Raw genomic sequence first — 25,780 nt, forward strand, 5'->3', positions numbered from 1 at the left:
TGTTGTCTTGGCCAGACGTTATTTCAAATAATAATAAGACCATCAAAAATGAAAATAATACAGTAGATAATATGATACAATATATAGTAGATAATATTCTGTCAATATATTAACTATGCTGTAAGATGATTATTCACATCATCTTTGTCTTCTTTCATAAATTATAAAAATTGAAAACAAATGCTAACATTTAGAATTGACATACGTAAGCGCATGTGAAATATCGTTCATCAATCGAAAATTTCGATGTAACTTCTTACAGTAGCATAGCAGATCACAATCGCGCAGGACATTCCAGTCAATGTAACTACTTGCCTTGTATGTTTACCAACTTTCCGCGTAACTATATCAATTTTTGCACGCTACCTCGCAGTCTTTCAACGTAAATCCTTCCATTTAACATTTTCCACTGTAGCAATACAGGCTTTTCACGTAACCTCATCAATTTTGCCCGAACTTTGCAGACTTTCTACGCAAAGTAACATGGAACTTTGCGGAGTTTTCACGTAAAGTTACTAATTTTGCACGCAAATATGCAGATTTGTTACATTTGTAACTTTTCCAATATGCGCGAAGGTTTGCAGACTTACCACGTAACTATAACACCTTTCACGCAATTCGCAGACTTTCCGCATAACTTTTATCATTTTGCAGTCCCGGCATTAGCAGTAACATGGAGGTGATTTTACCAACATTGTAGGAATTCCACGGAACTTTCCACGTACCGTAACCAATACTGCAGAAAGCTTTGTAAACATCCCATGTTTGTGCGCAACTTTGTTGACGTTTCATGCAATTTTGTAGACTTGCCAACATGATTGCCCGAGGATTTCCAGACTTTCCATGTATCTTTACCAACTGTGCACGCAACTTTTAAGAATTCCATATATTATTTTCCACGTAATTTTATCAGATTTGCACGCAATTTTGCAGACATTCCATGCAACTTTATTAATTTTGCACTCACCCATACTTACGTTCCACCTAACTTTACAATATTTGTACACAATTTTACTGATTTGCCACGTAGCCTGAGTATACTTTCCACAAAGGTTTAACAACTTTTCACGTATTTTTAGCAACTTTATACATAATGAGTGTCACTTACCAAATTGCTCAGAGGGGTGGTCATTCATTTTCCCCAGTGAGCCTTCTTATCCAATGAACAACAAAGATAAATGTCAACACTCTGGAAATGAGGGCGCACAACAATTGACAAAAGTATTTTAAAAGCGAAGTTGCAGACTATTGACAAATAATACAGACTTTCTAATTAAATTTACACCACTTGCCACGCAATTTTGACTTTTTTCACGCACATTTCAAGACTTTCTACATAGCACAGCAGATTTTAAATGTAACCTTAGGAACTTTTTACATATTTACAACAATATTTTCCACATACTTGCAGACACAGTAACCACGTAGTAAGTAATACAGATAATCCATGAAACATCAATTATGCACGAAACTTTGCTGACTTTCAGGTAACCGTACCATTTTCCCCATGGAATATAACAAACTTTCCATGCAACTTTGCAGACTTTCCAGTAATCATTTTACTAACTATACATGTAACTTTACTTTGCAGCCTTCCCATACAACTTGCTCAACCTTATGTATATTCCGCACAACTTTTAACATAAATACACCATATTCGCCCAAAATAAGATATTGAAGATATAGTCACAAAATGAATAAATCTGACAGAGAACCAGCCAAGGTACCTACACACCAAGTATCAAAGAAATTGAGCTGGTAGTTTTCAAAAATAAGTCGAACATAGCATTTTTTTTACCAAAAATAAAGAGTTAAATATATTGTCATGAAATGAACATATCTTGACAGGCAACAACAAGTCGAAAATATCACTTTTTACCACGAATGACAAAAATATTCACCAACATTAGAGAATTAAAGTTATCTACATGAAATGAACAAATCTGAGAGAGGTCTACCCAAGGTACATATACACCAAGTATGTAACCAATCATGCTTGTTTTTTTCAAGAAGAAGTCAAAAAAGTAAAAAATTGACACCGACTGACATCTGATTATCATCAGCATGTTTTCATTTAGTGAACTTATTTCTATGTCTAACAAATTTAACCAAATTGTCATGTATATATTGAAAACTATGCATGCTAGTCACACTAAAACTTGGGCAAGCTTGTATACCAATAGACATATCAAAACTATGACTGGCCATAAATTACTCGAGTTCCTGTAAACACAAAAAGAGTTCATAATGGCGACAATAACAATGACAAACATAACACCTATACTATTCCTTTTCTTTCATCTAATGATATCGATAAAACAAAAATCAATAATTTCATAAATACATGTTTTATTCTAATGATTTATTCAATTTAATTTAATGATCAAGAACTTTAGAAATTGATACAAAGTTTGTAATAGATCGTAAAGCAACACTATAAAAATAAATAAAGCTTCGTTAACATGATTACATTATGTTAATAAAATCTTCTTTTAAAATTAACTGAAGATATTGATAAAAGCTACAACTGGATCAAAATATATAAAAGATATGTAAAAAGTGAGAAAATGTAAAAATTCCTCAGAATGGATTACTGTCAAGGTATGTAAGAAAAAGTTGTTCATACAAGCCTGGTGGGTAGAATTGTGAACCACCTTAAGTAGTTAAATAATAACAGTCAAAAATAACCTGCAATTAAACCAAATTCCTGACACAATATGTATTGTTGTGCATTGACAAAATCGCAGTGCTCTCTACGACAGCCAATGTCATTAAATAAACTTTTTTCTCGAAAAGTGGTTGAACAAAAACAATATTTTATTAATTTATCAATTGAATTACATTTCCAGAAAGTAATTCGAAAAGTCATCGTTTACTTATTTCAAGAGTGGCACAAGTAACTGGCCTTTGCCAGTAGATTTTATAAAAAAAGTTTTATGTCATTATTAATTTTGTGTATGTATTAGCTAAAGCACGGGAATGCATTTTTTAAGTTTTGAAGCAGTATTTATTTATTTTAACCTAAAAAGTTCAATTGATTTTCTTGACATAATAAATAAATAAATAAAAAAAAACTTGGAAAACTCATAGTTGAAAGTCTGTTACAGTCAGTATGGTGTTTATTCTAATGCATTAATGTGTTTGGAAGGCAAAACTTGTAACCTTTCTGAGTAGTCATAGATTTGGATTACCGGTACAATCAGCCATCAAAATAAGATCTCTACCTGATATAATTTTTTTTTTAATCAGAAGATGTGTTGATGAACTGATGAAGTCAAATAAAAAACATGATTCTCTAAACAAACAGGACTGCATCAGGAAGTTGTCATTACAATCAAAATTGCTAACATTATTAAAATCATTGATTTTTTTTAATAAAAGAAAGCTACTCAATTGTAAATATTATTTTTTTATTTTTACATATGTGACAATTCATATCACAAGGACTGGAAGAATGAAATTAAAAATATGGAGTTATTGTACTTAAAAATCTATGTACAAAATGGATTAAATATAGCATAATCTGTCTGTTTTAGAGCATTTTGCCATTGTTTCCTATGACAAGGATATATTTCAATATCTCAAAATTTTAGTCAGTGATAGAGTAAAAAAAATTATATACAATACCTAACAATGTACTTGTTCATTTCTAGAAGTATTCAAAAAATGACAGTTTAGTGGGTTTTTAATGAGCCGCTGCTAAATTTTATGCTTGTTAACATAAACAGATTGACAGTGAATCAAGAAAGTTCACATTCAGGTGATTAATTGTAGACAGATTTTGACACAAAATACTGTCACTGCCATATGCACTAAAATACGCGTAAATGTTGAAAACACACACGCAAGTAGTAATCTACCTCAAAGGTGTCTATGAGCATGTAAACATTTGTAATTGTGAGAACACTCCCTGTGTATAGTTCTGGCAACAGTGTCACTTTAACTATATCGGTAGTCGAGTAATTAATTATCTGAGTATACCTCCATTCTGACTATAATAATGAACCGCAAACAAAAGTGCTCATAACATCACTAATTAGTGTACAGAGGTTTTTCTACAATTTACAACTATGAATATCATAGTACTGATTGTATGTTAAATTTATAACTATTACTTCTGCATTGGTCAAGATTTCCTTCAAAACCTAGTTGGATTAGAGGGTCTAAAAAAAAAAAAGTAGAAGTCACTCTCATGTTTGTCTTTCAATCTTTTCAACAGCTCTCAGCAATGTTTCATCATCAATGTCATCATCAAAACTTGCTTCTTCATCTTTCATTTTTTCCTCCTCTTCTTCCATCTTTTGAAGAGCCTCTAAAAGTTCCTCATCATCCAGGTCGTCATAGAAACCAGGCAAGAATTCAGCGGGGACAGCTTTATCAAGCGTTTTAAAGTTCTTTGCCTTACAGTCTGGGTCATGACATTTCTGATAAAACACGCCTTGATGCAGGTCCACAATCATCCTACACATTTGAAAAATAACAATTCATTGTTAATGACACAGTCCCCGTCCAAAAATTTGGGATCTGACATATCAATTTGATGCTGATGAAGTCATTGAGATTAGATTGAAATTAATAGGAGATGGATTTGTAAAAAAATATGATTTAGTGCTTTTACACGAGAATTGATGTTCATGTTGATGTATCTATTGGTATACTGTCTTTGTACATAATTTAAACAGAAATATTCATTGCATTCATGGAAAAGTAGGCATGGGTATCATGAAAAACAAAATAGCTACCAGTCAGCCATATTAGTTTGAATCACAGAAAAAATATGACATGCAACTATAACCCTAATATGTATGATCATCATACCAACTTTGATTCAAATTGGCCTAGTCATCTCTGAGAAACAGCTCCGGACATGTAAAAATGACGACTTAGCGCTATTACATGAAATTTGGGCATCAATCCGCCATATTGAATCAAATCACAAAAATTATGTTGGTGCAGATGTATCTTTTGGTATACTGTCTTTGTACAAAATTTAAACAAAAACATTCATTGCATTCAAGATAAAGTAGCATGGGTACCATGAAAAACAAGATAGCCACCAGTTGGCCATATTTGTTTGAATCAAGAAAAAAAAATGACGTGCACCTACAACCCAATATGTATGATCATCATACCAACTTTGATCCAAATCGGCCCAGTCATCTCTGAGAAACTTCTGCGGACACGTTTAGGTATCAGAAATAACAAATTTTACATCCAAAATGGCCGCCAGCTGGCCATTTTTGCTCCGATAATAAAGTAAATTGACGTGCATATGTAAGACATTATGTATTGTCTTCATGTAAAGTTTGAATGGGTGTCCGAGATATAGCTGCGGATGTACAAACGAAACGAACGCAAATTAATAGTCCCTCAATAGTGGAGAAAATGCTAAAATATTAGGGATGTACAAACCCATTTGTTTACCTAATCATACTTACCAGAATACCTGTGGAAATACTAAATTTCATTTATTACTTGTTAGGCTTAATTACAGATTACAGCCCCAAACGGAAACCACTAGAGAATATACCCGGGTCCAAAAGAAACACCCTAGGGTAGCATTCTGAGAAAAAGGCCTTGCCTAAGGGGTCACCCCCAGGGCGATCACGCACCCAAGGCCTGTCAGTTTCAATTCCCACAAATATTCCGCTGCGCAACAAAAAGACCCCCTGGGCATATGCCTGGATATGACCTCAACTTCTTTATTTTGTCAAAAGTGGGGGGTGGGCGTTTGCCCAGGCATGGGCTTTTACCCTGATAAATATGATAATAAAACAAATAAGGTACATGTATACCCCATTAGCTGAACAGATAAATACATATTTTTGGTCAATTGAGGTTTTTTTTGTTGTATATATGGAAAATGAACTAGTAATTTCATATAACTAGTAGTGTCTCAAACCTATATTTATACCGGTAATCATATTTGCTCGTTTGAGGCAAGGAGCAGGAAGGCTATGGCTAACTTTTTATCAGCTATGACTAGTAGCAAAAGGTTGATAGCAACTATAATAAGTCCAAATGTATTGAGATTGAGCAGAACTTTGTATAGTTGGTCAGAGAATGTTTTTAAACATTGTAGTACCTGTTACTTACTAATTCCCACTTTTGATGTTGTACTTTTGCGTATATTTCATTTTTGAATTGTATGAGCTGGCTCTTTAATTAAAGAATAATTAAGAATTTCCTGGGAATTACTATCCAACTTCAACTCACATTATGTTATTACTTTTGTGTTGTCTGCCAATATTCGCACACCATCTGTTCTTTACTATATCATAAATTATAAGCTGTCCTTGTGAGAAGTACGTCCACCGTCGGATTTCACCTTTCACTCCACCAGTGTTTATCTGTGTTTTAATGTAGTCGTCTAGTTCTGGATACGGGGAATGCTGAAACCCTTCAACAATAGTGTCATCTATTGGTCAAGAGATGAAATTGTTAGTAATAGTTCAAATATTAAAAATAAATATTTAAAAATTTTAAGTACATTTCCACCGTCGGTAGTGTAATAATAATAACTTTATTGCATCCTTAGAAATACAATGTTTCTATCAGTTAATAGCAATAAAAAATAGTTGTGATACATGTAACTACTACTACAAAAAGAAAGTTAGTTGTTAAAAGGATATATAAAAGCAAGTGCTACATATCAAATGGCATTTTCATTTCTTGATTGAAATGCGTTATGAATATAGTTGCCAATCTTTTTTATTATTACATCATCTTTTGAAGTCATAAAGAAAATAAATTTCTGGAGATCATCCTGTGTTTCTTGTGGAAATGTAATGTCTTGTATGATTTGTTGGCGTATTACTTTATATTGTGGACATTTCATAACAAAGTGCAGTTCATCTTCTATTTTATTCTGTGAACATTGTTTGCAAATTCTATTTTCAGTAGGTATATTTGGTTGCATATGCCTCTCTTTTTCTATTGCTAAATTGTGATTACTAGTTTGAAATTTTGCCATTGAAATTCTTTGTTTCAAATTCAACACATCCAAATATTTTTCAAAATTATAAGAGTCTTTGAATTTTTCATAAGTTCTCAGTTTTGTTTTTTCAGTTATATTTTTTCTCCAGAAATTTATGTATGTATTTGCTGTATATGTTTTGTTAACAAATCATTCTGTTGTTCTGGTGAAAAGTTCATGTTGTTCATCATTTTTTGTATTGAAGAGTACCATTATAAATTGGATTTCTTTTGTTCAAGGTATGCTTGTTTTGTGATATTATTGTCAGAGACAGGTAATTTAATTTAATTCAATTGTGTTTTTTCTGTTATTGTTTTGTCCCATTTGTTGTAATCTTGAATTTCATGGCCCCAGATTTCAGATCCATTCAGTAATATTGGTTGAATACACCTTTTAAAAAGATGGATGAAAGTTCTACAATTTGTTTCTGGTGGTAGAAACTGTTTCAATGCATACATTGTGATCTGGTCCTCAGAAACTGAACTCCAACAGAACTTCTAAAAAAGATTTTCTTGGTATTTATTGTACAACTTAAATTCAAATGACTAATTCCTAAGTCGTAAAATTTAGAACTGGTCACGCTGGGTCCCTCAGGTTGCTGTTTTTTTATGGCACCTGGAGTATTCAATTGGTAAATCCCATGAGCATATTCAATATTCTATTTTGAGTGGTGGTAAGGGAAGTAAGACTGAGCATAGTAAAATTGACAGTAATGGTCCAAATTGCTCTAATAGAATTGTTTTCATTTCATCAATAACATTTGATGTATTAAACTTACCTTTTGGTTTTAGTGGGGATGTACCAGATTCAGTATTTGATACATCAAGTTTTGTTTGTCTTCTTGAAGCATCGCCATGGCAATCTAATATTTGCAATGTACTGGTGTACCTAGTAAGAGACGCTACAAGTGTTCTTTAAACATACATATATTGTATCTCATTAAAATAAACATAAACACCATATTCACTCTTTCCCTTTCCCTCTTTTTCATGACACACAGATTTGTTGTGAAGTAACTGACTGTGCTAATTCACTGACACACTATTGAGGCAACAGAAAATTGTAAATTGATATAGTGATCTTGAAATACGAATATAGTTACATAATGTGTAATTTGGTAAAATGAAATTCATAAAATAAGAGTAAAACCGAAGGGAATCTGAGGCTATAATATTTTTGTTTGTGCCTCAAGTTACCTAATATCAAGCCTCATACAATCTCCCAGCAGTCAACAAACAGATTAAACATTGATTTGGCAGATTTTGACTAAGAGTACCTGTGGATTCAGTCCTGTTAGAGGACACACTGTTAAAACACAAGTAACACTAAAGATTGACTGCACCTATCAGAAGAGACTAACTATATAAACTTACTTCACATTACTGATAATAGAATCAGTAAACATCTGATATTCTAGTGGTAAGCCTTTCTCTTGTTTGGCTTTATATACATTCTGTTTGGATAATTCAAAGATATTTGTCTTGCCTTTCTTTGCACACTTGTAAAGACGAAAATTTCTGTTTTTAGTATAAACACCTGAAATGAAACCATGGCGATGAATTTAGCTGAAGACAAGTCAATTGTAAATTTCCTTATTAGAAAGACCTACATGTGTCTTTACTTGATATGTTTGACATCTTCTGATATTTGTCAGAGAATGTCTTAAATATGCAAAAAAAACAAAAGCAGAATCACATATTTTGACCATCTGAGGACAAACTACATACAGGCATTTTATGCTGACATCATTATTTTTTAAACTGCAGCTCTGTGTGTATGAAAGGAAAGATGGTAACCATATTTCAGTAAGCCTATTGTAAGTGATGTATCTGGTGGAAGTGTTTCTTGAATTAATATTTTTGAAAATCAGAATGAAAAGAGTACATTTAGTTAACTAGTTATGCAAGATTTAGAGCAATTCTTATCTAAAAGATGAGAAGGCATGTTTCAAACAGTCTCCCAAATGACTTAATTACAGGTTTATTCAAATCAATGTGTTAATATAAACTGTACATGTAAATTCAATATATCCTTCCAATGCAGACAGCTATGTTGGACAGTCGATTCGTCTAAAATCACAATCGTTCTAGGTTGATTTTCCTCTATTCCTGTTCACCATTTCTACCAGTAATAAGTCAGAATGTTCAAATATTCTTGTTTAATGCAATGGCAGAAGAGTTCTAAAAGCATGGATTGTTACGTCACAATGTACATATATTTTGCAGTGTATAGCAGGTTGTCAGTGTAGTAAACACGGTTGGCCAAACCTGAGATAGAAACCGACAAAACCTTGCACACAAACGTAAATCGAAATTGGGAACTATGCACAAGATCATATGGCTGATCAAAGGCAATGAGACGAATGTGTATTGGGAATCATGATGCATCAGACTTGCATCATGATTCGTAGAGCATTCACTAACGAATGTGACTTTGGGGGAACCTTGGTTAAACGTCCACAGGTGCTTATGTTCGACCGAATCTTGTTGACACTAAAATAGCACATTAAATTGCAATAATGCCATTATGACAGAAAGATAGCCACACAGCCCTGTCACATTGTTCCAAACTGAAATATGGTCTCTGTAGCAACGTGCAACTATGGTTGAAATACCTCCACTGTTATCAATGCCATTTCAATTAAATAAGTGACAAAATGACAAAAATATTCACCAAAAATAGAGAATTGAAGATATCGTTACAAAATGAACAAATCTGACATAGGTCTACCCAAAGTACCTACATACCAAGTATCAAAGCAATTGAACTTAAAAATACAATTGTTGATGGATGATGAGCGACAATATGAACAGCTTCGCTTTGTCATCTACGATGATAGCGGTTAGCAGAATTTAAAATTTGCAATACTGATCATGTTACTGCACATATATGCAACGTATTATGGGGAATGAACTCCCATATGAAAAAATATCATCACCCTGGAAACTGACCAAATTATATGTCAATTTTTGGAAATGTTCTAACAATATTAGGATTCATATCAATGATAATAAATGACTTTTCATCCCATGTCACTAAGCAACATTTTGAGATCTGAAAAAATTATCTCACCATGGAAACCAGTGTAAAACTCTTGTATCTTGAAAACTTGTTCGATGACCTCCCCCCTCTTTTTTCAATTTCAGCATTTTCATAGTACGAACCCATAATAATGAATGTATGAAAAAAAAGATATTATACAGTCTTTTTGGCTTGAGGGGACTTTGAAGCCGTATTTTACGCATATCTTCAAAAAAAATAACATGCAACTTATACATAGCTACATGTACATGTATATCAAAAAATGTCACTATTTTCCAAAGATTAACAACAAGATTTCCCCAACTATAATATGTCAAAATGAAAATATAATTTACCTTCGTCAACGAACAGAACTCTCTCACTACTTCTGTTGAACACAAACAACTGATTCAGATCTAAATCTGAAAGTAAGTGATCTGTTCTTTGTTTCTTTGGCTTTGATTCTTCAGCAGACTGGTCTTTGGATTCACTCTGATTATTAGTGGCTTTATTCCTTGCAATGTTTGCTATAGCTGTACACACGTGATGTACAAAATTACCTACAAAGACAATAAATCAGTTAGCTTTACAATCCAATTAACAGCTAAAATTTACCATGGCAGGCAATTTTCAACACAAGACTTTCTAGCCGAATATTTCTGCACTTTTTTCTAATATTCTTCAATATTTCTGGTAATGAACCCTAATTTTGGAGTCAACAGATTTTTTTAGTTTTTACTCAAAAATGTTGGCTATTTTTGTCCTAATCTTCTGAAGGAAAGTGTAGACTAAAAACAAGACTATTTTATGAATTCTTGATGAAAAGAGGAAACTACAGGTGAAAAGGTTAACTTAATGTAGAAATAATAATGTAGAAATACATCAGATGAGGTCAATCCACATGCCTGTAGATTAGTTGGTCCACTTTCATTTTTCAATTCCAAAAATAATTATTTTTATCACACTGGCATCTTCTTGCATAAGCCAACCTCATCAAGTTTCCCCCAAAACAGAAATACAAATAAATATTATCAAAGCATTTTCCATGTACCCGGTACTGTAAAATCTGTATTAGAAGCTACAGCTTCCAATACAATAGTACCGGTACATTGCAACATAGGGGAGGCGGCTTCTATTAGAGCATCTACACATATAGTAAACTTTTGTTCTCAATTGTATGAAAAAAAATGGTGTAGTTTTTATTTGGGATGTGTCTTCTAATAAAGTATTTTATGACTTTAAACAATCTATGTGAAAGTTTAGGTCAATATCCATTGAATAGTACACTATACCTTTTTAAAATGAACCTATTGGAGGAGGGGCCCCAAAACAGATCACTATAACAGGTGTTTTTAGAAGTATTTTTGTAAGACAATTGCAGCCATAGAGTGTCACTGCTGACTAAAACATATCAAAGAAAACTCTGGTGTTCTAGAGGCAGTGCATTCACATGAAATAGGAATTATTTAAGAGCTAAGCCAAGAAGCCAGTCGGCTGATAGAGCTTTATGGTATGACATGCACAATGTGAATTTGAATATAATAAATAATCTAATTACTGTGAAATACTTTGCTTGGAATTAATTTTCGCTATAAAATATACCTTTTTCCTATATTTTATATTCAACTTGTCAAAAATCAGTGAAAATAAATTCCATACAAAACAACTGAAAAGTCTTTGCAGCGAAAATTAATTCAGCTAAAATAAAGTATTAAATTACTAGGTAATTAATAAGCATGGATTTCAACACAAAAATAAAGTCAGTGGATAATCACAAAAAAATGTCTCAAGTTGAGTGGAGATACAATGTAGTTACATGTAACAGTTAAAAGTTGCCTAATTTATTGGGCAATTAGTAATTATTATGCATGAATTTAAATTGAAAACTAAGTTGGTATGTTGATTATCCCATCCACTTACGTACTAAATACGTATTTAAATCTAATGAGTGGTTCTTGAAACAGCTAAATATTCACTAATTTATGTAAATTAGGTAAACAATATGCATGAATTTAACCTTACACTTATACATGTATATACAGTCTTTTCTTTCTTTCATAATTTTTTAATAATGGTAAGTTAAGCTTGGAACCTACTATACATGACAGGGCTGTCTGCCATCTTCCTAATCATAATGGCTAAGTAATGCCTATCCAGTGACAACTTAATGAATGTTCTCCAAATTCAAATCTCTAATTTAACGTATCTTTAATGGTGGCTTTACAGTAGTTATCTTTTACCTGTATGATTATTGTCTCTGAAAGCAGAGCCTGGTAACCTGAATATCAGATGTCTGCTAAATTTAATGTTACTTGTTGCATCCAAATCAATGACGTTTCTTCGACTGCACTGAATTCCATATAATTCATGAAGAAAATGACAAACACACTGCAATAAAAGTGAGTCATATATGTTAATTCCTTACTTCATGTGTTGACTTTTCAATAGTACAAATGTACATGTAAAAATGTCTGCAATACTGTTTGGTCGCTGTGCAGATTGTGTTCAGCGCTGTAAACATTGCTTAGTTGTCACAACACACAATTTTGATTAGTGTTTAAATTCACTATCATCCCTGTAACTGGCTTTCAGTATCCCTTCCTATGCAAGTGGATATTTGTGAAGTGAAAACTATTGGTATACGAAAATCTCAAAATAGTAGTAAGTAGCCCTACAATATGGTATCTAGTGAATGCAAAGATAAAAGAACACACTGTTAAGTAAATATTCTTTCATCTTCCAAAAAGACTGACAATTGTATTGTTCACAAATTAGTGAGATGCATCATGGGAAGTACTGTAATTTTTTATTTTTACCTTCAATTTTAGCATAATAATAGATCACTTTCCCGGAAGTCAAAGATACGCAGTTTCTTATTATAGACTAGTACATAAATGTAAACCACAGTCCCAGATAGAGGGACTGTGTGTAAACACAGGTGATATTGTGTTTTTGGGTGTACCACAGTCCCTCTATCACGGACTGTGGGTGTACCAATGAACATCACAAAATTAAAATTCCCTTTTATCGAATATCGACAAACTGACATGTTTGTATTTTCTGCCATGACAAAGCAGGTGTATTGATGCACCCCATTCTCACTACTTCAGGGAAAGTGGTCTGTGTAGTGTGTGATTCCTCCACATTATATGTACACTATACAGGGCTACTAAAGTACTGCACCTGTGTTTCTAGACTGTTGACAGTCCTCAAGCCTAATTTGTTAGTATACTAAATCAGCAAACACTGAAGAAGTGCCGCAGGCATTTCAGCGAAGGCCACAGGCCTGAGGATGTTCACATCTGTATTGTTTCCCATGATACATGTATTAATTATGCATGCAAGCGAATAACGTGACTTGGTTTTAATAATAGGCAGAGCATGGCTTGGTTCAACCACAATCCCTCAACAAACGGTTGAGAAACGCTATTGTCTAAAGGTGTGAAATACACTTTATGTTGATAGATGCTGGTTATGCTATGAATTGTGAGTAAAATTGACATACCACCCTCAAATAGCTGTGCTGTTGTCAGTCTTTTTTTCTCGTTGCAATAGTAAAATACTCAAATTTTCTGATATATTATATTATTAAAGTTTCCATTATTCTGACATTACCACTTGAAATCACAAGAATCTCAGATAAAAGGGAGAAAAAATGTTAAGTCTGAACTAGGTGCTATTCTTAAGATAATTGATTTTCTTCCGAGTGTGTTTTTTTCTATCAACGTCTGATTGGCGTTATGCTCTGGTGGCTATATGGCCATCGATGTATTCTAAACCTTTTTTTGTAATGTCTATGTTATACAGAATGCCCAGTGTACCAATATTATAAATTTCAATACATAATTATTAAAAGAATGTAGCCAATTGTTATTTCCATCATATTTTTGCGGTGAAAAATACAAAATGGCGTCCCATATCATTACAAGGTTTTTTTTTTTTTATGATCGGCAAAAAAGCTCGTTTTTTTTTTCAGCACCTTTCACGAAATGTAACCAAATCAGAGCAAAGTAGGACATGTATATTTCATATTTATGCATTTGTGTACAATTTTGTTGAAATTGAAACGAAAGATCAAAATATCCCGAATTCTTTTCAACATGCTCATTGAGAGACAGTGCTATTTCAAAATGTTGACGCTTGACAAAATGACCGGGTTATGGTGCGAAGCACAACATTTTTAAACCTTTACAGATATGTTGAATGGTACTCAAAAAATTTTTTTTTACATTTTTGCATCTATAGAACAAACATAAACTAACAATATTAAATTGCATACTATTCCATCTAAATTCTTATTCAAAACTTGGGTTGTTTTCAAAGTTAAAATTTGCTATAAGGTGTGAATGTGTGAAGCCATAAAATCATGTGTCTGCTTTTTTCTAATAAATAAGCAGTAGTCCCATTCGACACCAACATCATCAAAATTGACGAAATCTTCATACATTTCCACGAATTTGTTTGGTTATATTCTTGATTATATCGAACGATCAAGAGTCACTTTGCATTGATTAAAACAATAACATTGGGTAGGAGTATAGGCATACTGTATTTGCGCAAAGCATCCCGGGTTAAATGACATCATGATATATGCTAATTTTATGTTGAGAATAAAATTATTTGTAAGACGTCTAGTAAACCCCAGACGTTGTTTTGTCTATTGAATAAACATCCAGCGGAAGCATAACCAGCATAGTGCACAGGGAAGATTTTCGTTTCTCAGCCGTTTGTTGAGGGACTATGGTTCACTACTAGTATTTTTCTGTGTATTTATTTCCAGTACCAAATGACATGCCCACCAAATCTGTGATTGGCTGGTTGCTTCGTGACGTTGCATGAGCTATCAATCATTCTCTGTTGAGTACCAGTTGGAAAACCATGTAATGTCGCGTGAGGCCTTTACAAGTTAACAATCCTTAGGCCTACAGTCTATGCTGAAATGCCTGCGCCATTTTTATGCAAACTTGCTGATTTGTCTACTGTGTTTCTTAAAATACAATATGTTCAGTGTTGTGTACTCATGCTATGAAAGACCAAGGAAGATGCGAAAAGAACTTTATTATTTAGCCGTCATTATATGGACCAAAAACATGACGTCATCGCTCATGTCTAATATTAACCGTAGAGGGTGCAGTAACACTAATGATTTCAATACAATACATTTAGTAAAAGTTGTCCTAAATCCGTGTTCAGTAAAAGTGTGTTATATGGTGTGTTAACTTACCTGTATAAAAATATCAACCATCGCTACACCATCTGATTCAGGGTTTAATTCTATACTGTATTCAAGATCAAAATACAGATGACATGCAGCGCCTAAAAATAGATACAATGTATAGTGACTTGTATGAAAGATCTAATGAAGAATGTCTATGTAAAGGAAAATGTGACCATAATGCTTATCATCCACAGTGCTGCGTGGACATGCTAACCAATAAACTACACCCACAAGGTGATCACAATTGAAGATTATTATCTAGTAGTTAAATACAATGTACATTAAAAGTTATTACTATATTTGCTCTATTGAAAGAGTATCGCCAATAGAAGTAAATACATGTATGAAACAAACTTTGCACCTATTTTATACTGAATTATTTGAATCACAATCCCTGATGATACAAATTATTGGACCATAGACTTAATGAAAGCAAACATGCTACTAATCAAGCCAATATTGTACACACACACACTCACTCACTCACCTTCTGGTATGATCTCATAGAAGTGAGGTGGTTCGATATCTTTCCAATCAAATACTGTGTGTCTGAGTTGTTGATAGGAAGTCACAATGTATCTCCTTTGACCAGATTCATCTACGTCAACAGCAAACACATGCATATCCTGAAAAGAACACACTATACTGTAACCTGCCAAATGTAATGTACAATAATTATTGTTTATGTCAACACATGACATGTGTATATGTGTATACACACACACATGTATATCTTTAGAAATGCCCAGTTAGCTGGCGTAAAAGTGATAATTAAATGTGATAAATTTACTGATTGATATTCACTTTATGGGACAGCCATCTTGAATAGGGCTTAAAGTGACAAGTTGAGAAACATACAAAGGACTGCATACGAGCACCTAATTGCAAGAAGAACATAGTAATATCACTTTCCTGGGTTTTTGAAACCAAAATCGTCATTCAACTCAGGAGCAAATCACAGTCTTAAAGTTAGATGATGATTTCAGTTTTAAATACCCTGGGAAAGTTTTCTGTGTTCTTCGTGTAATTAGGTGTCATAGGTGTCATATGAAGAACAAAAACAACAAAATTTAAATTGGTTTACATCAGTAAAAAACATGGTCTCCGAAAATATTACAAACTTGTCCTCGTCTGTCATACCTCAAAAATTACCACACAGTAAAATAAAAAACATACGAAACAACATCCAACAAAGGTATGTAGAGTTCTGGAAGTTGAGTGTAACAGATGATAATAGAAAACTGAGAACGTATATAAAGTTTAAAGACTCGTACACTTTTGAACCATATTTGCTTTTATGTAATCTGAAACATAAAATCTTATTGACTCGTTTCAGAATAAGCAGTCATGTATTAGAAATTGAGAAGGGTAGACATACCCAACCCAAAATACCTTTAGAAGACAGAATCTGTAAGCAATGTTCCCAGATCAAAATTGAAAATGAAGAACATTTCTTCATGGAATGTCTTAGGTACCAAAAAGAAAGACAAAAGCTATTTAATAATATCAGTATTCCAGAAGAATTGAAAAGTGATAACCAGATATTTAAATATATTATGAGTTCAAGAGAAGACGTACTAATAAGACAAGTTGGTGAATACTTATACAAAATATTTGAAATCGGAAATATCAATAACTGACATTTTACTTTTACTTTAATTTTATATGTATTGTACTTTATTACTAACATTTTATTGCTGTTCAACCAATGGAAATTATTTCTAAGGATGCAATAAATTCATTATTATTATTATGCAGCCCTGTGGTTTGTAGCATTTTCCACACAAAACTGTTGAAACCAACAAATTTTGTTAGCGGTTGACTTAATGTTGCTCAAAGGGAACATTTCGCTATGAAATTTTTTGTAGGAATCTGAAAAATGCATTTTTCAAGTTGTCTTTCTATTTAGTTTCAAGCTGTATTCAAAACTGCTGCCCCAATATAGTAAATACTGTAAAATGACTAATTTTCACTGGGTTTAAATTTCACTGATTTACCATTTCAGGCATATTCAGTGGGTTTTAAATTCACGGTTTTATCATTTAGATAATGGGTTTTATGCTAAGTTTTACATATTCACTGGGTTTTAATTTAGCGCATTTTCCAGTCAGCAAAATAAGCCAAATCCAGTGAATAATTAACCATTTTACAGTACTAGTAATTATGAATTGATCTCTGTTATGGTATTATCACATGTATGCCAGCGGACTGTGGAAATTCCATACCTCCTTGCCAGTAGCAGTGAAATTGAAGGCTTGTTTTTGTCTATGAAATTCCCTCCAAAGTGGACTTGGATCAGTGAGTCTGGAAGCAAATTGAAAATTTTTATTTCATTTTATTATTAACAAAAATAAGACCAGAAAACCCCACAAAAAAACATCTTGCTCAGTAGAGAAGAATTGTTTTATTTTTCCCTCTCACAATTATTATTTGCAGCTGACATCATAAAATCATAAATTACCGGTAGTTACATTGTATAAAGTGAGTGATTATTATGTTTTAAATTCAGGTGATTGATAACACAATCAAATGTGAATAAAACAGACTCAGCGGTGACTTTCTAACAATAATATCATAGCCTTGGCATTGTGTATATTTTTTTCCCTATATCTGGTGCTATTTCAGCACTGAATTCAATAGCATTTCACCATTTACATCTGATCATGTTTCAAAAGCACAGCTTTATTTTATTCCAATATCCTTGTATTCCTAAATTTGTACAAGTAGCTTGGAGGTAAATAACAATAAACTAACATACACACATGTACAAATTTGATACTATGATAAATTATACTACAATACATCAATATTTATTTTAATGCAACATGTATTAGGTAATAATTAAACAATGCTACAATGGGATGGCAATGCCCATCGCAATATGTATATTTTACCACTAGAATGAGCGCTATTTCACCATTTAATCTAGCCCCATTTCACAATTTAATCTAGTACTATTTCACCACTAGATCTAGCCACATTTCATGTTAGTGCTACGGTACTCACACTGACTAATCGCTCTGCATCAATTTCAGCACAACAATGTATACATACCTCCAGAATTGGAAAAAACAGTGAACAAATATAATTTGTGAAACCAAAATATGCAAAGAATTTCGCAATCAAACTTGCAATAGTGACCACCTTTTAAAGAGCATACATGTAGGTATGCCCACAGTGACCACTTTTGGGCAGTCCCAATGCAATTTACATGTAAAGTAACCTGTAAATATATATACCATTTGTCCAATGTGACAAGTGTCCACCTTGTTAGCCCTGGCTTGGCACTTCAAGTATCTTTAATGGATGCTTAACACAGGTTAAACTGTGGCTAATTTCTTATTCAAATAAAAAATTATGTTTACAATTCTATGCATTTTTTGAAAAAAAATATTGAATTCAGAGCATTACCTCGGTCTATATTCAGGTGCAAGAAAATGATGTTTGTAAATTTCTTCTTTCACTTTAAAAATTTCCAGTTTTCCTCTCCATCTTCTTTCTCTTCTATGATAAATAAAAGTTGTCAGAGTGAGGTCATCATAAGGGAATACTGCTGTACATGTATATGCATAAAGGTAGCACAGTGATCATATCTGATGCGTAACAGAGATCATTGCAACCCAGTACTGCCTGAGTGCATACTTTTACAGTACATCTTTTCCTGCATGTAGTAATAATTTAGTGCAATATAACAGCCCAAAATGCCAGCAAAAAGGGTTAAGGGCGGTGGTCCTCGTGCCGCGTCCTGTTTGATAGCAACTTATACAATGCGCGTATAATACATTGTTTGTTTACATGAAAATAGAACACACACAACAACTACCACCTTTTAGTGCCTGCATGATCGGCTGCATTCAGTGTTGTGATTTTATTTCAGTCCTACAGTCTGGCAAAACAAGCATTTCATGAAGGACAAAAATGCTTACAATTATTTTGGATTTTATCTGCGCAAAATATAATGAAAGAAAATCTACAAAAAAATATGTTATCTTCACCAAATTCTAAAGCAATATTAACACAAAACAAGAGCACTCAAATTACATTGTTGAAATGTGGCAAAACCTTAGAACACAAAAGTTTTTTATTTGCAAATTCTGAAATAGAAAAGGTATTCGGTTGTGTAGCAGCTAGCCATCAAAGTTACTTACTGAGGATGACAAATTTTCAATAAATAATTTCCTTTAAATTTTGAAAACTGTTTATTTAAGTTTATTAAATGTATGTGTTGTAAATAAAATTGGGTGAAGTAATCATTAACATCAGAACAATAACAGGGGAGAGTTGTCACCAACATCTACAAAAAGAATCACGCCTTTGGTAGTTTTCTATGGACAGTCCTTAGCATTTTCCACTAACATTGCGATTTCTGTAATGCAGAAAATGACCTTTGTGCGAATTTACACGAAACACATGTGATCAGTGCTATTTTCGGTCTTTGCGAAGCTCAAGCTGAGGTGGAACACGAGTAACCCCCCCCCCCCCCACCCATTTCGATTTTGAGACATGCTCAGAACAGTTACTGCAAAATATCGTCTAAATAGTGTGCATGTTGAACCTAATTGAAAATTATAACAGAAAACTACACTGGTACTGTGGTAGTATGTGCTAAATGAAACTGGTCTGAGATGGAAACACGAGATTCGTTTCGACGCCATTCCTCGACCAGAACACTATCAACAGGATTATGAGAACACTTTCTGGGAATCGCGTGCCCATGCTGTACATCGTTGCCCTCCTAGATGCACAGGAACCTCTTATTGGGGACAATTTACTCACATACTTACCGATACCAGGCGATTCAGTCGCAAAGTGTACATTCAAGAAAACAAACACCACACTCCAGCAATGGCAAATGTAGTAAATGATTGGCTATTAGTAATCACGTTGTAAATGTCAAAGGGCAGGCCAAAGGTCAAAAAAGTGAAAAGTAAAATGAAATTCGAAATTGAAAGTGACATTGAACAATAAATGCAATTTCAAAACCAGTTTAATAGTGGTAATTTACTTCTATAAACACTATTCAAGAAAACAGTTAACTTTACTTAGAAAATAAAGATGTGAAATAAGGAGAAAATGAGCACCAAAAAAAAAATACATGTATTCCTGGGGTTCAAAGGTCATACAATCGGAAGCATGTTTTTACAGTTAATATGTTAAATTTAAAACGAAAACGAATATTGAAATGAAATTTGAATGAAAAATAAAAGTTCTAATAAAAACCCAGATTAAATGGAAAACGAAATTTAAATCAAAAACAAAATTTAAAATGAAAACGAAAGTCAAATCGAAAACGAAATTTAAAATGAAAACGAAAGTCAAATCGAAAACGAAATTTAAAATGAAAACGAAAGCCAAATCGAAAACGAAATTTAAAATGAAAACGAAAGTCCATTTGAAAACGAAATTCAAAATGAAAACAAAAGTCAAATCGTAAACGAAAGTTAAATCGAAAATTAAATTGAAAAAAAAATGAGGTGAAATTGAAATTTTAAAATTGAAATTTAAAAAAAATACAAAAATAAAGCCTAATTATTGAAATCAATGTGGTGAGCCACCTTGGTTGCCGTACTACAGTGACTGTGTAGTGTATTTGTTTTGTCGATTGTTGTCAGTTGTCTGTTTTGTGTTCTTGGAATTTTGTACAAAAATCAACAACGGCTAAATAATTATGTTATTTCCATTATGCAGTATATTGTAGACAGTACTTGTATACTTTGTTATCCAGCATAAATATCAGATTGTTCGGAAGCATGAGATTGTAATGTAAATTTCGTTCATTAATGTTGTAAGATGACACTTTCTCAGGGGCCTTCAGAGTCCCACTGGCATGTTGGCATGTTCCGGCCCGTTTACTTACTTGTTGTCAGTGTCTGAATGTATATTCAAAATAAGACCAAGTGAACGTCAGAATATTAAAAAAATCAGAAACCTAAAAATCAGTTGCCCATGCCGTCGACATCCTCAGCAGCGATATGATTTTACACATCAAAATTGAGAATTGCAGGTGTAGACATATTGCATAGAAATGAACACTAAATACATCTATCCCGGCCAGCAATCGAATCATCAATCTTCATGAGTGACGTAACTGGCATTTTCATCTATTTGCTTCTATTCTATTCTAAAACACTCAAGTGAATGTTGTCAAATTCGCGAGTGTGCATATTTTCGTACAGTGGCGTAAACATTGCTACAATCAAAGACACGCTGAACAGAAAGTCAATTCTGGGCTAGTACCATTGTCAAATTCTGGGGAGTAGAGGACTGATTATATGGGAGACGTCGCAATAAGGAACTATTAAAATTGTTCAAAATCCTTTATTGGAACAGAGCATGTTCTATATTCACCAAAAACCAAAGTTGTTATGTTTCTAGACAAACAACAGACTCGAAACAATAGAAACAGTCTGATCCGAGCGACCTGCATTCTTGAAAAGTCTTATCGCCCTTGTGTTTCCGAGCAAAAAAACATTGAGGCCAAAAACGACCGATTTTTGCCAAATCTTTTATGAATTTTTCATAATTTAGCTAATTCAGTCCAGCGGTTAGATAGGGTAATTATTATAGACAGCTAGAGAACCAAAATTTGGGACTTGAATCGCTCCGGCGACGAAAAATCTGCGAAAATAGTCAAGGGGGTGAGGGACTGCATTTAAAAACATATTTTATATATAGGGTATATAACTATATAAATATCTGGAGACAGAAAGAGTTCATAAACATGCACAGTTTTGAACCTTACCTTGCTGCATTAAATACCAAACAAAGAATTATGTCTAAATTTAGAACAAGTAACCACAATTTAGCAATAGAGAAAGAAAGGCATACCAATTCAAAAACACCCTTTGAAAATAGAATTCAAAAACAATTGAAGATGAATTACACTTTTTACTACTTTTCCCTAAATATTATTTAGACCGCCAAAAAATCCTGACAGATATTGAATTCCCTGCTAAAATCACCAATTCATTCCAGAAACTTGTATACACATCTACTCAAAAATAAAAGACATGATCAAAAATAGCCGTGGTTTCACGGACCCGGCTGTATACCAATGATGTGTATATAATTGACAGACGAAGCAAATACCTTCTCGGACCCAAAACACTGCAAAACCATGGCTAGATCAAAAACATTGGAAATTTTTTATACAGATGCTTCAAAAAAGTTTGTTCATTTGCAGTTGGTTTTTAGTTCCTATATATTTATTGCTAACAACTGATAGAAATGTTTTTTTTTTCTAAAGATGCAATAAATAAAATGTTACTTTTACTATCTTGTGCTATATCTTTGCTGTTGAAAGTAAAAATTTTTAATTGTTTTTAAACACAAATGAAAATATTATTAAAAAGCAAGATCATGTGGCTCCTGTGGATTAAACATCGTTTATAAAAAACAAGCCATGCATGGCACAGTTCCCGTTAGTTATCAAATTTAAGACATATAGTTTTGTTTATAGTAATATAGCTGGAATATAACCATGTCAGGAATATGATTTTTTAACATTAAAATGATTGACATTTGTATCTGATCGTCAAAAAAGTACTTGTCCATATTGAGAGATATTGCTCTGGAACAGCATTCAAAATCAGCCATTTTGAATACATGTATATATATACAACATGATGTATAACGAATATATAAAATTTGAATATAATCAGTCAAAGCATTTAAGAGATATGGCTCTCGAAGCCCAATCATTTAAACAAAATGGCCGCCAGTCAACCATTTTGAATCCAATCTGAAAAATAAAATGACGTGCGTCAGGAACCTGTAATGTCTAATGTATGTACCAAGTTTGAACGAAATCCATCCATAAATGCCAGAAATGCTTGATATTTGATGATTTTTTAGCACAAAAATGACCACCATTCGGTCATTTTGAATAGGATCGTCAAACCAATATATCTGTTTATCTATAACATGATGTATAATGAATATTTAAAATTTGAATATAATCAGACAAAACAAGTCGGAGATACATGTATGGGTCTAGAAGCCCATTCATTAAAACAAAATGGCCGCCAGACACCCATTTTGAATCCGATTTGAAAAAAAAGTGATGTGCATCAGGAACCTGTAATGTCTAATATATGTACCAAGTTTGAACGAAATCCATCCATAAATGCTTGATATTTGATGATTTTTTAGCACAAAAATGGCCACCATTTGGCCATTTTGAATAGGATCGTCAAACCAATATATTTGTCTATCTATGACATGATGTATAATGAATATTTAAAATTTGAACATAATCAGTGAAAGCAAGTCAGAGATATGGCACGAGAACCACATTCATTAAAACAAAATGGCCGCCAGTCGGCCATTTTTAATCTTATCTTAAAAACAAAATTATCCGCATCAAGGTCCCATAATGTCTAATGTACTGTGGAATACTTTATTTTCGCTGGAATTAATTTTCGCTGAAAAGGCTTTTTGGGCGTTTTCCTTGGAATTTATTTTCACTGATTTTTGATGAGTTGAATGTGAAATATAGGAAAAAAAGTATATTCGCTGGATTTTATTTTCACGGAATCATCCTTTCAGCGAAAATAGCGAAAATAAATTCCAAGCGAAAATAAAGTATTCTACAGTATATACCAAGTTTGAACAAAAACCATCTGTAAACAGCCGAGAAATGCTTGATTTTTAGATTTTTTAGCACAAAAATGGCCGCCATTCGGCCATCTTTAATCAGATCGTAAAACAAAATGATTTGCATCAAGGTCCTATAATGTCTAATGTATATACCAAGTTTGAGCAAAATCCATCTGTAAACAGCCGAGAAATGCTTGATTTTGATGATTTTTAGCACAAAAATGGCCGCCATTCGGCCATCTTGAATCAGATCAAGAAACAAAGTGACATGCATATGTATAATATCATGTATGATGTATGTGTGAATGTTGATTGTGATTGGTCCAGGCATTTCTAAGATACAGGTCCGGACGCACACACAGACGCACGCACGGACACACGGAGGTCAAAACATAAGTCCCGTATTTCTATCAGTACAGTAGCAATAAAAGTATAACAAAGTATAATAATAATAATGAAATAATAAAGAAAGAGAAAATATTATAATGTTAAGTATAAAAGTAAAATGTAATGTGTTAAAATTGTTTACTAATACTAATAAGTTTAATAATAATAAAACTAAGACTAATAATAATAAAATTCAAAGCTATCAACTATCTATTCTTTCTTGAAAGGCTTTGTAAATAAACTGTGAAACCTTTTTTATAATTTCACAATCATCTGCACTGAGCAATCGAATAAATGTATTGTGTGCATCATGTGATAGAAAATTAAATTCAGACATAAGTTATTGGCGCAAGTTTCCATATTTTGGACAGATCATGAGAAAGTGAAATTCATCCTCAATCACATTCATGTTGCACTGTTTGCATTTTCTTTCACTTACTGGTGTTTTAGGGTGTGTGTACCTGCCATTTTCAATTTCAAGTTTGTGTGTGCTTGTTCTCAATTTTAGTAATGCATTTCTATGGTTAATGTTTTGTAGTGTCAAATACGGCTCAAAAGAGTACATGTATTTAAATTTGATTTTTGCAAATGTTCTAAGTTTACTATTATTTTTTGAGATTTGTGACTTCCACTGGTTTACATATTTTTGTTTTATATTTTCTTCAATGTTATTTATAATCTTATGAATGTTTCTTTTTGGAATACCTGTTGTAAAATTTACTAATGATGTGTAATAATTATCTTTTAATATTTTATTTACTGATGATAACCATGTATGTTCAGTTGCTGTGATTTTCGTTGTTCATAGTATGCTTGTTTTGTAAGGTTATCCTCTGGCATATCTTTTAGTCTTAACCAGTATTTTATTAGCATTTTTTTAATATCTATTAATAGTGGTAGTTTGCATATTTCGCTTCTACATGTAGCGTTTCTTGTATATCTGTTCAAACAAAGTGTTCTCTTACAAAATTTTAAGTGCGTTTTTTCAATTGGACATTTCTCCCATTTTCCAAAATGTCTGATCCCCAGACATCTGCACCATAGAGTAAAAAGGGTTTAATGTTTGAATGAAATAATTTCAAGAAGAGTTTGATGTCAGTGTTCCCTTCCAATGTTTTGTTCAGTATAAACATAGCTTTGCCTGCTTTCTCTTCTAATGTTTTCTTCGCTTCTATAAAATTTCCAGATGATGAGATTATTATCCCAAGATAAGTATAACTTGTCGAACAGCTAATAATCGTATTTTTGTAATAGAAGTATTCAGATGTTTTTTAATGATTTATTCCTAAAAATTAAGATTTTGTTTTGACGGCGCTGATAACAGGTTTCGGACACAATATACTAAACTACCGTAGATTTGTTCAGAACAATACTTACAATTTCCTTTCCTGCGCTAAGGTCAGTCGTGGCGGCGATAGTGCCTCCATCGTACCCGAGTTACACAGTATAACGAAGACAAACACGAATACACAGAATTCATAAATTTAATATTTCCCTCCAGCTGCCTTGTAATGCCAGGGGTCAACAATTGGTACATTCGCGGTCAAAATATAGTACACCTAACACCTAATTCGACATGT

The 25,780-nt window shown here is 32.9% G+C and overlaps 1 protein-coding gene across 1 annotated transcript; it reads right to left on the bottom strand.

The window, feature by feature from the left end:
- Positions 1–4,125: 4,125 nt before the first annotated feature.
- Positions 4,126–25,769, bottom strand: LOC102808961 (DNA-directed primase/polymerase protein-like). Its single transcript, XM_078009667.2, has 11 exons — positions 25,578–25,769; positions 18,627–18,719; positions 17,441–17,519; positions 15,703–15,841; positions 15,222–15,313; positions 12,238–12,385; positions 10,354–10,557; positions 8,350–8,512; positions 7,755–7,864; positions 6,217–6,418; positions 4,126–4,461 (listed from the first exon to the last, which is right to left on the bottom strand). The coding sequence occupies exons 1-11, from the start codon at positions 25,625–25,627 to the stop codon at positions 4,191–4,193; spliced, it is 1,551 nt and encodes a 516-aa protein (XP_077865793.1). The 5' UTR covers positions 25,628–25,769; the 3' UTR covers positions 4,126–4,190.
- Between the last annotated feature and the right edge of the window lie 11 nt (positions 25,770–25,780).

The sequence above is a fragment of the Saccoglossus kowalevskii genome, chromosome 19 (assembly GCF_978046115.1).
Source record: "Saccoglossus kowalevskii chromosome 19, keSacKowa6.1, whole genome shotgun sequence".
NCBI lineage: Eukaryota > Metazoa > Hemichordata > Enteropneusta > Harrimaniidae > Saccoglossus > Saccoglossus kowalevskii.